A 14173-nucleotide genomic window follows, 5' to 3' on the forward strand; every position below is an offset into this window, starting at 1 on the left:
GAAATCTATCAATCTTTGTCTTGAATATACTCAACGACTGAGCCTCCACAGCCTTCTGGGGCAGAGAATTACAAAGTTTCACCATCCTCTGAGTGAAGAAATTCCTCCTCATCTTAGTCTTAAATGACCTACCTGTTATTCTGAGACTGTGTCCCATGTTTCTAGAATCCCCAGCCAAGGGAAAGATCCTTCCTGCATCAAGTTTGTCGATCCCTGTAAGAATTTTGTGTGCTTCAGTGAGATCATCTGTCATTCTTCTAAACTTGAGGGAATATAGACCCAGTCGTCTTATAGGACAATTCCGCCATCCCAGGGATTAGCTTGGTGCACTTTCGTTGCACTCCCTCTATGGTAAGTATATCCTTCCTCGGGGAAGGTGACCAAGACTGTACATGATATTCCAGGTGTAGTCTCACCAAGGCTCTATACAATTGCAGTAAGACATCTTTACTCCTGTACTCAAATCCTCTTGCAATAAAGGCCAACCATACCATTTGTCTTCCTAATTGATTGCTGCGCCTGCATGTTAGCTTTCAGTAACTTATGAACAAGGACACCCAGGTCCTTTTAGACATCACACTTCGCAATCTCACCATTTAAGAAATACTCTGCATTTCTGTTTTTTCCCAACTAAAGTGGATAACTTCACATTTTTCCACATTATTTTCCAGCTGCCATGTTCTTGCCCACTCACTTACCGTATCTAAAACCCTTTGAAGCTTCTTTGCACCCTCCTCACAACTCACATTCCCACCTGGTTTTGTATCATCAGCAAACTTGGAAAAGTTACATTTGATTCCCACATCCAAATCATTGATATAGATTGTGAATAGCTGGGGTCCAAGCACTGACCTTTGTGGTATCGCACTAGTTCACAGCCTGCCAACCTGACAATTTCCCGTTTATTCCCACTCTCTGTTTTCTGTCCATTAACCAATTCTCAATCCATGCCAGTATATTACCCCCAATCCCATGTGCTGTAACTTTGTATGGCCCTGGAGTCACACCTTGGTATCTCTTCTACTCCTCTGGCATTTTGTCTTCTTTCAAGCACCTCACCATGTTCTGCCCCTCTCAGCTCTTCTTTGAAATCTTCTTTGCCTACCAACCCCACAACCACAAAATGATTTTACCACAGATAGCCTCTCATCTATTCCTCCTGAGCTTTTGCATTAAAATGCTCTTCATTCTCAGTAATTTCACCCTCCATCGCTGCTCCTCTGAATTCACTGCCTTCCTTTTCTCCCTAAACCCCGCCCTCAATATAAACTCTCTGACCCATGTTCATAGCCACCTCCTCGGCCTTGCCATCTTCCATGGCCACCCTGTATTCCCATGCACTTGATCCACGATGAGTCTATCTCAGACCTCTTCCTTTTATTGCTTACCTGCCATATCCCCCCTATTCTCTTTGAATTCCATTTCCTACTCTGTTCATACTCTCCTCAAGTCATATATTACAGCATTTTCAAACTTGCAATTGCCTAACCTCGGGCACTCCAATCACCATAATACTTCATGTTTAAGATAAATATTGCAAAATACATAAGTAAGACAAAAATCAAAGCAATAGGAAAAAATGATTTTAAAGGAATGAGAATGTGCCTATTGAGAATAAACTAGATATCTTTACTGACAAAGAAATGAAACAGCAATGGGAAACATTTAAAATGCTGATTAATAGCAACCAGGAGAAATATATTGCATTAAAAATTAAGAATAAACTGGCCAGTAGTGACACACCATGGCTGGATAAAGAAATCAGGACAAAATTGAAACTGAGGTAAAAGGCATAGACTAAGTACATAAACAACAAAGGTGAGGATGACAAAAGGGAATAGTCCTCAACATTGACTCCAGACTCCATGAAGTTTCATGGCATCAGGTCAAATATGGGCATGGAATCCTCCTGCTGATTATCATTTACTGCCCCCTGCCCCTCCCCCACGCTTCAGATGACGAATCAGTACTCCTCCATGTTGAACATCACTTGGAAGAAGCACTGAGGGTGGCAAGGGCACAGAATATACTCTGGGTGGGAGACTTCGTTATCCATCACCAAGAATGGCTTGGTAGCACCACTACTGACTGAGCTGCCTGAGTCCTAAAGGACATAAGTGCTAGACTGTGTCTGCGGCAGGTGGTGAGGGAGCCAACAAGAGGGAAAAACTTACTTGACCTCGTCCTCACTAATCTACCTGTCACAGATGCATCTGAATAACTGTATTGGTAAGAGTGATCACCACACAGTCCTTGTGGAGACTAAGTCCCGTCTTCACATTGAGAATACCCTCCATCATGTTGTATGGCACTGCCACCATACTAAATGGGATAGATTTTGAACACATCTAGCAACTCAAAACTGGGCATCCATGAAGCGCTGTGGGCCATCAGATACAATTTGTAACCTTGTGGCCCAGCATATCCCCCACTCTACCATTACCATCATGCCAGGGTATCAGCATTGGTCCAATGAAGAGTGCAGGAGGGTACGCAAGGAGCAACACCAGGGTATACCTAAAAATGAAGTGTCAAGATGGTGAAGCTACAACACAGGGCTACATGTAGGCCAAACAGCAGAAGCAGCATGCGATAGACAGAGCTAAGCAATCCCACAACCAACGGATTAGATCTAAGCTCTGCACTCCTGCCACATCCAGTTGTGAATGGTGGTGGACAATTAAACAACTAACAGGAGGAGGAGGCTCCACAAATATCCCCATCCTCAATGATGGGGGAGCCCAGCACATCAGTGCAAAAGACAAGGCTGAAGCATTTGCATCCATCTTCAGCCAGACGTACCAAATGGATGATCCATCTCGGCCTCCTCCTGAGGTCTCCAGCATCCTAGATGCCAGTCTTCAGCCAATTCGATTCACTCCACGTGATATCAAGAGAAGGCTGAAGGCACTGGATACTGCAAAGGCTATGGGCCCTGACAAAATTATGGCTTGTGCTTCAGAACTGGTCACACCCCTAGCTACAGTACAACTACAACACTGGCATCTACCAGACAATGTGGAAAATTGCCCAGGTATGTCCTGTACATGTAGAAAAATGTTATAGGAAAACAGCTAGAAATGGAAAATATGATAAAGGATAGTCAGCATGGATTCTAAAAGGGAAGGTCATGCTTGACCAACCTTATTGAATTATTTGAAGAAAAGACAGAAAGGGTAAATAAAGAAATGCAACAGATGTAATATATTTGGATTTTCAGAAAGTCTTTGATAAGGTAGGCTAATGACTCAGAACATGTGGAGTCAGGTACAAGTAGCAAAATGGATATCGAGCTGGCTACAAAAACAGACAGTAGGGGTTAAAGGTAAAGACTCAGATTAGCAAATACTGTGAAGTGGTGTTCCACAAGGATCGGTGCTGGGATCACTGTTGTTCACATTTATATAAACAATTTGGACTAGTGAATCAGAAGTACAACTTTAAAATTTGTGGATAACACCAATTTGGGCGCATGTAGCTAAAATAGTGGAGGACTGCAACAAAATACAGGAAGATATTTAAAAAACTTGCAGAATGGACTTTTAATTGGAAACTTCAAGATAGATAAGTGTTAAGTAGGAAGAATAAGGAGGCCACATACTCCTAAAAAACAACTGTCTAAATGAGATAGAGGAACAGAACAGATACGCAAGTAGCAAAAGCAGCGACACAGGTTAATAAGGACATAAAAAAAACAAATAAATCATTGGGTTTAATTTCTAGAGGGATAGATTTGAAAAGCAATGAAGTTATGTTCAATTTGTATAGAACATTTGTTAGGCCACATTTGGAGAACTGTGGACAAATCTGGTCGTCATAATATAAAAAGGCATTGGAGAAAGTGCAAAAAATATTTACAAGAATGATAACAGAACTAAGAGGTTATACCGATCAGGGAAGATTGAACAAGTTGGTGCTCTTTTCACTGGAAAAGAGAAGATAGAAGGGTGACCTGATAGAGGTCTTTAAGATTATGAAAGGATTTGATGGGGTAAACATACAGATGTTTCCACATGCAGGCAGGATCAGAACTAGGGACCATAAATATAAGATTTTTATTAATAAATCCAATAACGAATTCAGGAGAAACTTCTTTACCCAAACAGTTGTTAGAATGTGGAAGTCACTATCACAAGCAGTAGTTGAGGTGAATAGCATAGATTAATTCAATGAGAAGCTGGATAAGCATATGAGGGAGAAGGGAATAGAAGAACATGTTGATGGGTTTAGATGAAGAAGGTGGGAGCAGGCTCATGGGGAGCATAAACACCATCGTGGACTCGGACCCAATGGCCTGTTTTTGTGCTGTAAATATTACGTAATACTCTGTAAAGCTGTCAATTTTCTCAACTACTCCCTGACCTCCACCTTTGATGTCCACATGCCCAAAAAAACCTTTACTCTTTCTCTACTCTGTTGTTCCCCCGAGGTATGTCCACATCCTATTCTCAAGTCCAAGGGGTGCTGACTTGAATGTATCTGGCACAAAACTGGTTTGGCAATTCATCACTGGTCCTGGCTGGATAATATAAAGTACTATTGGGCCTCACTATCCTCTGTCAAAGCCATCTGCTACTTCAGTGTCATCCAGGCTTTTTTTCCTCCACTATCAATCATCTTATAAAACTCCTCTCTATGCTGCTTTTCCCTCACCTCCAACAACTTGTGCGTGGAGTTCATAGACTCCTTTGTCACCAAGGTTGAGTTCACCTGTTCAGATGTTTCCATGTTTCCCTCCCTTCCCTCTTTCCACCAAGCCTAACCTCCACCCTCCACCCCAGGGTCCCCCTTCCCTAGCCCTGAACAGATTTCTATCCCATCTCCCGCTATGTCCTCCCACAAGCTCAGCTCTTTTATGTCACCTAACTGATTCTCATTGACCCCATTTCCATTGAGCTGCTTACCATCCAAATTCCTTTCCTGGTCCCCATGCTAGCTGATATTATAAATGTTTCCTACACCTTGAGTACTGTGTCCCACCCTTTCAAAACCATCACCATCACATCCTTCTCAGAATCCTCATTCAATCCCTCTTTTCTTGCAAACTACTGCTCCATCTCCAATCTCCCTTTCCCTTCAAATTTCGTGAACATGTTGTCACCTCCTAAATCACCCCCCAACCAACTGTTTGAATCTTTCCAATGAGTTTCTTGTCCTGCCACAGCATTGGAATGGCTGGAATGAAGGTTACAAATGGCATCCTCCGTGACCAAGGCACTTTTTTCCTTATCAACCTCTTTACAGTCTTAGACACAGTCAACCACACCATTATCTTCCAACATCTCCATTGCCCAGCTCAGTGGACTGCATTTGTATAGTTTGATTCATCTATCCAATTGTAGCTCGAGCATCTTTTGCAATGGCTTTTCTTCATGCCCCTGCATTACTATCTCCATTGGCCCTGAAAGACCCACCATAGCCCCTCCTCATTTACATGCCCTTTGGCTACATCATCCACAGATATAGGGTCAACTTCCACATTTATGCTGACGACATCCAGTTTTGCCTCTCCACAAAGTTGATTGGCCCCTCCACTGCCTCCTTGTGGTCAGATTTCTTGTTTGACATCCAATCTTAGAGGAGCTACAATTTGCTCTAAATAAACATTGGCACACGCCACAAACCCCATACCTTGGCCGCGAGTATCACCAGCTACTATCTCAGGCCAAACCACTCTGTCTGCAACTTTGGCGTTCAATTTGAACCTGAGTTAAATTTTCAATCCTCTCCATTGCACAGAGCGCCTAGTTACACCTCTGTAACACTGCCTGCATCTGCTCCTGCCTCAGCACTTGTGCAGCTGAAATCTCACCCATGCCTTTGTCACCTCCAGAGTTGATTATTCCAATGCTGTCCTGGCTGGCCACCCACCCTGCACCATCTAGAAACAGCAGTTCATCCAAAACTTTGCTGCCCATATCCTATCTTACACCAAGTCCCACTCATTCTTCACCCCTGGGGCACTTGGGCACCCAATGCCTCAACTTTAATATTCTCATCCTTCTGTTTAAATTGTTTCTTGGCCTCCCCCCTCCCTAACTCTGTAACCTCCTTCTAAACTCTCCATTCCTCTAACTATGGCCTCTTGTGCATCTACATCCCTTCACCCCACCTTTGGACCCCTGTCACTCTCTTTCTTTAAGGCCCTACATAAAACCCATCTCTTTGACCAATCTTTTGGTTACCCATCTATTAACTTCATAGATTCTATGAAGCACCTCAAGTCATTTTTTCTAAGTTGAAGGCACTATATAGATGTAAGCTTTTGTTATTAACTTTAAACCTCATACTTTGTGTTTTAGTTATTTTCTGTTACAATCCTGTACTTTAGCAGTCTTAACATTTGATATAGCTGCTATTTTATTTGTTCTGAACCATTGACTACCAGTGCCAAGATTCTTACCTACACAGGCACAGAAACAGATTTGGGTGAAAGCATTTTTGTGCTGGGTACAGATCCTGAAGAATTTAAAATATAAGTTAAATTTTAATGAGATCTTGATACAATAATATTTTGTTACCCAACATTTGGTGGATTGTACAAGAGATAAATGATTGCAGGAAGTGACCTAAGCAAAGGTGACTTCTCTGCTTGTAATTTTTTTTGAAGATTGTATTTACATAATATAACAGCTCTATAGCTGTATTTGTGTGGGGTGGTGGGGGGGGGGGGGTGCAAAATAAAAGAAATAATTAATATAACAGCCTTTGAATACAGCTTCCTTCTCCAGAGTCACAGCAAAGATGTAGGCTGGGATATGAATGTTTCATAGATGCCACAGAGACATCCAGCCTTGTACTTAGAGAGAAAATTACCACATTTGCATAAATACTGCTGTGTTATGTTTTACTTAAGGAAATGTGCATCTAGCAAAGAACTGCTGCAAGCTCGCTGTCCAACTGACACTTTGATTTGGTTGTTTGGCTAGCTAGTTGTATTGCTATTGCACTTAGACATCATAAAAAACAGCTCCAGGAGATTGTTAGGGAAGTTTTTTTCCAGATGTTACTATAAAGAATTAACAAACTCAGTTGAATGAAAGAGAGTACATCATTAACAATGTGATATGCATTGAATGAAAGGCTCACTCTTACGAAAAGTTGTTAAATGTGTCTGCTAGTTATTTTTATCTTTGACCTCGTACACTTTAATTATAATTAACAACTGAAAAGTAATTTCCTAAAAATTTCAAGTGCTATCTCATTGATTTTAATGAGTCTGCTACACAGTAGTGCAGTCTGCTTGTGCATATGACTTTGAGCTATGTCTACTAAAACACAGAAGTGGAAATGACTGCTCTTCCCAACTAAGGTTAACTCATTAAGGCAGATAGGGTTCAGTAATTAAACGCAGCAATCAACTGTTACCTCAAGCAATCTGTTACTCTCTGGGTAGCCACAAATGACAAACAGACAACAATTAATAAGACAACAGAATTGAACAGTATTTAAAACTGCTCTAGTCAGCTACTCACAATATATTAAAATATTGATATTTTAGTCGCTCTCAGCTACAATTATAAGACAGCAGAGCAAAACAGAACTCATCATAATAATTAAGTACTGACTAGCCTTGGAAACCATGCAAAAACTACAGCACCTCATAGTCACCCACTAAATATTTTTCTCATGTTTAGCAAGGAAATAAAATGTCAACCTCTGAATAAACAAGATTGTTTTCAATTAATTATGTTCTTACAGTATCGTGGGATTGGAGTTTTCTGTTTTGGTACTTAGACAGGAAATTTTAGCTTTTCACCTGACTTTTCCAACCAATTGCAGACCCAAATCTTAAAAGTGCAAGTCAGTTGTTTGATGATGCAACTGCATTGTACTGGTTTCATTATTCAGCTTAAATAACTTAAAATGAATGACATGAAAGGACATAATTCTATCAAATGCCATTATCTCTAGTGTCCATTTTAGAGGAACATTTAATCACGAATGATGTGGCACTATTTTTTTATTCGTTCATGGGAGGTGAGCATCGCTAGCAAGGTCAGCATTTATTGCCCATTCCCAACTGCCCTTGAGAAGGGCAAATTTAAATTTATAAAGTCAAGAAATAAATATACTCAGAGCACATTTTGTGCTATGAAATTGTAGTATTTTTATTAAGTTAATTAATGTTTTTCCAAGGTATAAGTACACCTAATTTGAACTTGTCACTTTCAAACAATTAACAAAATCCTCCAGCAATTAGACAAGAGGACTAAAAAGGAATGCTGTTTCAGAGACTCCTTGGTAAAATAATTGACAACTTCCTGAAATTCAGTTATTCTGCTTTGGAAATGATCTGGTATCTAAACTGCACTAAGTCTTGGGGTGATGACTTAAGGTGCAAGTTGTTAACGTGTTGAAAGTAGGAAAATATACACAGCATGTGCATACAATATATTTACAACTTATTCAACAGCATCTATTTCAACTTGTGCCAGTGTGTCTAAATGTTCCTTGTACATAAATATTCCTGATTTCATTTTTGGGTACACATAGTACATGAATGACTGTCATGTCTGTAACATTAGATTTTCTGAATTTATCAGATGCATTCAAAACAAAATACCCACTTTTGGACAAATACTCCAGCGGCCCCAGTCAGACATAACACAGCCATTTGGACAGGGGTGGGAACACTGGTGGGCTCCAACTGGCATCTGATCATAATCACACAATGCATCATCCACAATCTCTCCAGGCCCATTAGCTGTGTTATTCACACATCTAGGGAGACAAAACAAGTATCTATTATTGTGAAAAATAGCCGAGCTTTCCAGCCAGCATGGCATATGAAATGGAATAGACTCCTTTCTGAGGCACAGTCAGCTGTTTTACTATTCCAATACTGCAATCTTTTATCATCCATCACCTTAAAGATAAATAGCACACAGAGCAATTGTACTTTTCCTACTCTGACTTTTAGAATGGAAAAGAACTGCAGGAGTTCATAATCTCAGCTGAGTTGCTGGTGAGACACAAAGGCATCACTCATAGTTGAAGTGCAGTGTTCCCTGGAAAAAGCTCTGAAGTTTGGCATTGCTGAGGAGGTGGCCCTAGTTGCTTTGAAGGCAGAACATGGAGGCAGAACATGGAGGAGAACATCATGATGATCTACAGCACAGGACTCCTCAGTGTCTGCTATCAGGAGCAGCAGAGCACATCTCGTCATTTATTTCTTCTAGATAATATAGTCTAGCTTTGACTCTAGTGCCTTAGATCCTTCACCTCTCCTCCATCAAATAAAAGAACATTACATCAACCCACTATCTATCCTACCCTACCATATGACAACATTTTAACCCTCTTTGCTCGACATGACTGTGCCAATAATCATTAACAAACTGGATAAGCCAGTACCAAATAAATGCATCCTTTGCTTTATAATTCCACCACATCAGGGCGGCACACTGGCGCAGTGGTTAGCACCGCAGCCTCACAGCTCCAGCGACCCGGGTTCAATTCCCGGGTTCAATTCTGGGTACTGCCTGTGTGGAGTTTGCAAGTTCTCCCTGTGTCTGCGTGGGTTTCCTCCGGGTGCTCCGGTTTCCTCCCACATGCCAAAGACTTGCAGGTTGATAGGTAAATTGGCCATTAACAATTGCCCCTAGTATAGGTAGGTGGTAGGGAAATATAGGGACAGGTGGGGATGTGGTAGGAATATGGAATTAGTGTAGGATTAGTATAAATGGGTGGTTGATGGGCGGCACAGACTCGGTGGGCCGAAGGGCCTGTTTCAGTGCTGTATCTCTAAACAAAAAAACAAAAACAAAAAAAAATCAAACCATTCCAAAGATAAATAGATGTAGTCTTGAACAACGGGTAATATGATATCTAAAAACTATCTAGTGCTTCCGATTTCTATTTGAAATAGCTATACTTGATTAGCTTTAGAGAAAGAGAGAAAATGCAAAACAGGTTAAATATCTGAACCCAATTTACAACAATGCAAGAGAATTACTGAGACTGAACACTGGGATCAAGTCTGTATAATGGACACAAGAAGCAATGAGTGAGAAAGCGATGTGCAAGGCATTGAACAGAGGTTCAGTGCAATGCAATAGGCAAATTTTATGCCAGTGCTGAACCAGAGTCTGAAGTGGCTAGGGACTCTCATGCCATCACTGCAGGTACCAAGGCTCCTTTGAAAGAAGCAGATGAAATGTTTGCTTCAGCACTGCCAAAGTGCTTGAGGATGGAGGTATCCAGAGTCATCCTAGGAGATCATGCCACCAAAAATGCTTTTAAAAGTGTTCATTTCCAAACACAAAGGAAAATACTATGCAGAGATATAACTGCACATGATCTGAAAATATAGATAAAATATGGCAATGTACTTTGAAATAAGATAGAAATAAAATCCTTTGATAAGTGTATTACATTTTTGAAATGTTGACGGGAAACATTTGCACATGACCAGATAATAGTAGATAAAGTATATCTATTTAATATTCTTTAAAAAAAAATAGCCTTGTAACCAGAATTAGAATAATACATGTTATTTAAAGCAGTTCAGGGACCCAAGAAGATATTTGGATCAAAAAGTATTGCAGCGACACCTTTTACTGAAAATCATTTATTTGTCACTCCAAGAGTCTGATTCTGATTAAAAGAACCCACAACATATAATTAGAATGTAGTACAAATAGAGAGACCTTTTCAGTTCCTCAAAAACATGGAGCGCATTCGAACAAAAGAACAACTAGAATACTGCATCACATGTCTAAACATAAAATGGAAGAGATTTAGAGTCAGCAGGCTCCTAGATATTCTAGGGCACTTGGAACTTCTTCAATTTAGCTTTCTTCTACTCACCTCACTTTCCGAGTCTGTATACCTTCTCCACAGTTGTGCATTGACTCTCTGTTGTTGATTCTGCAGGCAGACCAAGGTTCAGCTATCCAGCAATATTTACTGCAATCTCTGTGGCAGGGAACTCTGTCATACACCTGAGAATTAAATCAAAGAAAATAACTCAATTATCATTTTATGAACTGTGCTGCAAGCATATGTGAAGATGATTTTTATATATTTAATAGAAAGTTAAATTTTCCATCACACTGTTACCATAGTAAAACAGCCATTATATAAAAATAAATATCTTCTTATAGTTATTTTAAGTTCCACAAAGTCATTAGTACATCACAAAGCTCTTGATATATTGTTTTCAAGGTAACACTCTCTGCTATTGTACTCATAACGATTGTAGTATTAGGCAGGTGCAATACGGTGCCATAAATTTATACACAATAATAGTTGACACAAGTGTGAAGAAGACTATAGATGGGATTTTACTCTTGGCGAACAGGAGCCGTTCATTGACTGAAAAGTCGGTGGTGAACCCGCTTCTGCCTGGCCTGGGGATCCGACCCATAGTTTGCGGGTCCCTGGCCTTTAATTGTTCTGAGGTGGGACTTCCACCCGCTTGAGGCAGGAAGTCCCGCCTAATAGAGCTGCCAGCCAATCAGCGGGCTGGCAGCTCTTAGTCCCAGCAGCGCCACTGGGAGCGGTGGCCACTGCAGGGACTGCAGCCCAGCCTACAGAAGGTGTTGTCGGGGAGCCCCGGAACTAAGGTAAGTTCTGTTGCCTCGCTGGGGGTGATTGGTTGGGCCCCGGCAAGGCAAGGGTGGTCAATTGGGGGGACAGGGGGGCATGTTGGGTGGTTGGGGCAGCGAGGGCGGCCCTCCATCAGGCACAGGGTGCCTGATCAGGAGTGCCCCCCACAGGCCCCCAGGCCATCAGACAGCCAACTGCTTTGGTCACGCAGCTTTTCTTGAGCCTGGGACACCTGCCTGCCAAGGGTAAAATCCTTGTGGAGGTGGGTGGAGGCCCTTAAGTGCCTTGATTGGCCTGGGGCGGGCGGGCGGGCCATTTTTCGCTTAGGTGGGAGCGGGTCGGGAAGGGCCCCCCGAGCCTCCCGCTCCATTTTACGCAGCACCCCCACCCCCTCGCCACTTTCCCACTCTTTGGGGGCGGGGGGGGGGGGGGTGGTAAAATTCAGCCCTATACTTCTTAAGGATATTACACACTTACTTTCTATTGTCTAATCCTGAGATTCAATAAGGTAGAGTCATACAGCACTGAAACAGGCCCTTCGACCCACCAAGTTTGTGCTAACCAACAACCACCCATTTATACTAATCCTACATTAACCCCATATTCCATACCACATCCCCACAATTCTCCTATCACCCACCTACACTAGGGGCAATTTACAATAGCCAATTTACCTATCAACCTGCAAGTGTTTGGCTGGAGGAGGAAACTGGAGCACCTGGCTGAAACCCACGCGGTCACAGGGAGAACTTGCAAAGTCCACACAGGCAGTACCCAGAACCGAACCCAGGTTGCTGGAGCTGTGAGGCTCTGGTGCTAACCACTGCACCATTCTTAGTTACAGAGAGACTATTTAATCTGGTGGGAGAAATCCAGAAAAGAGGCCATAATCTTAAAACTAGTACTAGGCCACTTAAGAGTGAAATCAGGAAGCTCTTTTTCACATAACGAATATGGGAAATCCAGAACTCTGTCCCCCTAAAAATTGTTGATACTGTGTCACTTGAAATTTTTAAAATTGAGATTGATATATTTTGACATAGGTTTTGCTAGGGTGTCAAGAGACAGGGAGCAAAGCTGTGTTAATGGTGTTGAGGTACAGATCAGACATGATCAAATTTAATGGCAGAACAAGCTCAAATGGACTCAATCTTGTTTGCAGAAGAAAATAATGAAAATTGTTGTATAATATGAGAAATCACAACATTCTTTATAATATATATTCTTTAACAGAAGTACAATATAACTTCAAGTGTTGTAAAGAAAATGAGTTTGAAGTACGAGGTCCATGACAGATGACACAATTCAAATTCTAAAATGGCTGTTGCATATTAAGTTCTGCATAACCAGCTTCCTCTCTATTCATTCTTATAAAAGTACAACTAACTCACAGAAGGAAAGAGAAAAATTTGCATGCAATAAAACCTTACCATGATTCTCAGAAATGTCCCAAAGTATTCTCCACATAAGGACTTAGTTTAAAATGCAGTCACTTCTTCTTCTTCTTTGGCCTCATTGTCTCGAGAGACAATGGGTAAACGCTTGGAGGTGGTCAGTAGTTTGTGAAGCAGTGCCTGGAGTGGCTATGAAGGCCAATTCTAGAGTGACAGACTCTTCCACAGGCACTGCAGATAAAATTTGTTGTCGGGGCTGTTACACAGTTGGTTCTCTCCTTGCGCTTCTGTCTTTTTTCCTGCCAACTGCTAAGTCTCTTCGACTTGCCACTCTTTAGCCCCGCCTTTATGGCTGTCCGCCAGCTCTGGCGATCACTGGCAACTGACTCCCACGACTTGTGGTCAATGTCACAGGATGTCATGTTGCGTTTGCAGATGTCTTTGAAGCGGAAACATGGATGGCCGGTGGGTCTGATACCAGTGACGAGCCCGCTGTACAATGCGTCCTTGGGGATCCTGCCATCTTCCATGTGGCTCACATGGCCAAGCCATCTCAAGCGCCACTGGCTCAGTACGATGTAAATGCTGGAGATGTTGGCCGCCTCGAGGACTTCTGCGTTGGAGATACGGTCCTGCCCCTGATGCCAAGGATTCTCCGGACACAGTGAAGATGGAATGAGTTGAGACGTTGCTCTTGGCTGGCATACGTTGTCCAGGCCTCGCTGCCGTAGAGCAAGGTACTGAGGACACAGGCTTGAAGCATTCGGACTTCTGCGCTCCGTGTCAGTGCGTCATTTTCCCACACCCTCTTGGCCAGTCTGGACATAGCAGCAGACGCCTTTCCCATGCGCTTGTTGACTTCTGCATCTAGAGACAGGTTACTGGTGATAGTTGAGCCTAGGTAGGCGAACTCTTGAACCACTTCCAGAGCGTGGTCGCCGATATTGATGGATGGAGCATTCCTGATGTCCTGTCCCATGATGTTCGTTTTATACTATTACTATTACACTATTACTATTATACTATACTATTACACTATTATACATACAAATATGGCAGCCATTTTCCACAAAGAAAAATACCAGAAACTGTACTGAGATGAATGACCAGCTTTTTGGCGTTTTAGTTGAGGGAGGGAGGGCTGGGGTACTGGAAAATTCCTTGAACTTTTTTGAAACAGTGCCATTGGATCTATAATGTCCAACCAACCAATCAGAACAGTTAGA

General features: G+C 42.0%; 1 protein-coding gene across 6 annotated transcripts in view; it reads right to left on the minus strand.

Moving 5' to 3' along the window:
• Positions 1-14173, minus strand: part of thsd7ba (thrombospondin, type I, domain containing 7Ba) — a 953049-nt gene that overhangs the window by 146289 nt on the left and 792587 nt on the right. For all 6 annotated transcript variants that reach the window (XM_068035032.1, XM_068035036.1, XM_068035034.1 and 3 more), the window contains 2 exons: positions 10813-10946; positions 8571-8724 (listed from right to left, as the gene is read on the minus strand). In XM_068035032.1, coding sequence (XP_067891133.1) covers positions 8571-8724; positions 10813-10946 — 288 coding nt within the window. The remainder of the gene's footprint in view (positions 1-8570; positions 8725-10812; positions 10947-14173) is intronic.

Source organism: Heterodontus francisci, chromosome 7 (assembly GCF_036365525.1).
Source record: "Heterodontus francisci isolate sHetFra1 chromosome 7, sHetFra1.hap1, whole genome shotgun sequence".
Classification (NCBI taxonomy): domain Eukaryota; kingdom Metazoa; phylum Chordata; class Chondrichthyes; order Heterodontiformes; family Heterodontidae; genus Heterodontus; species Heterodontus francisci.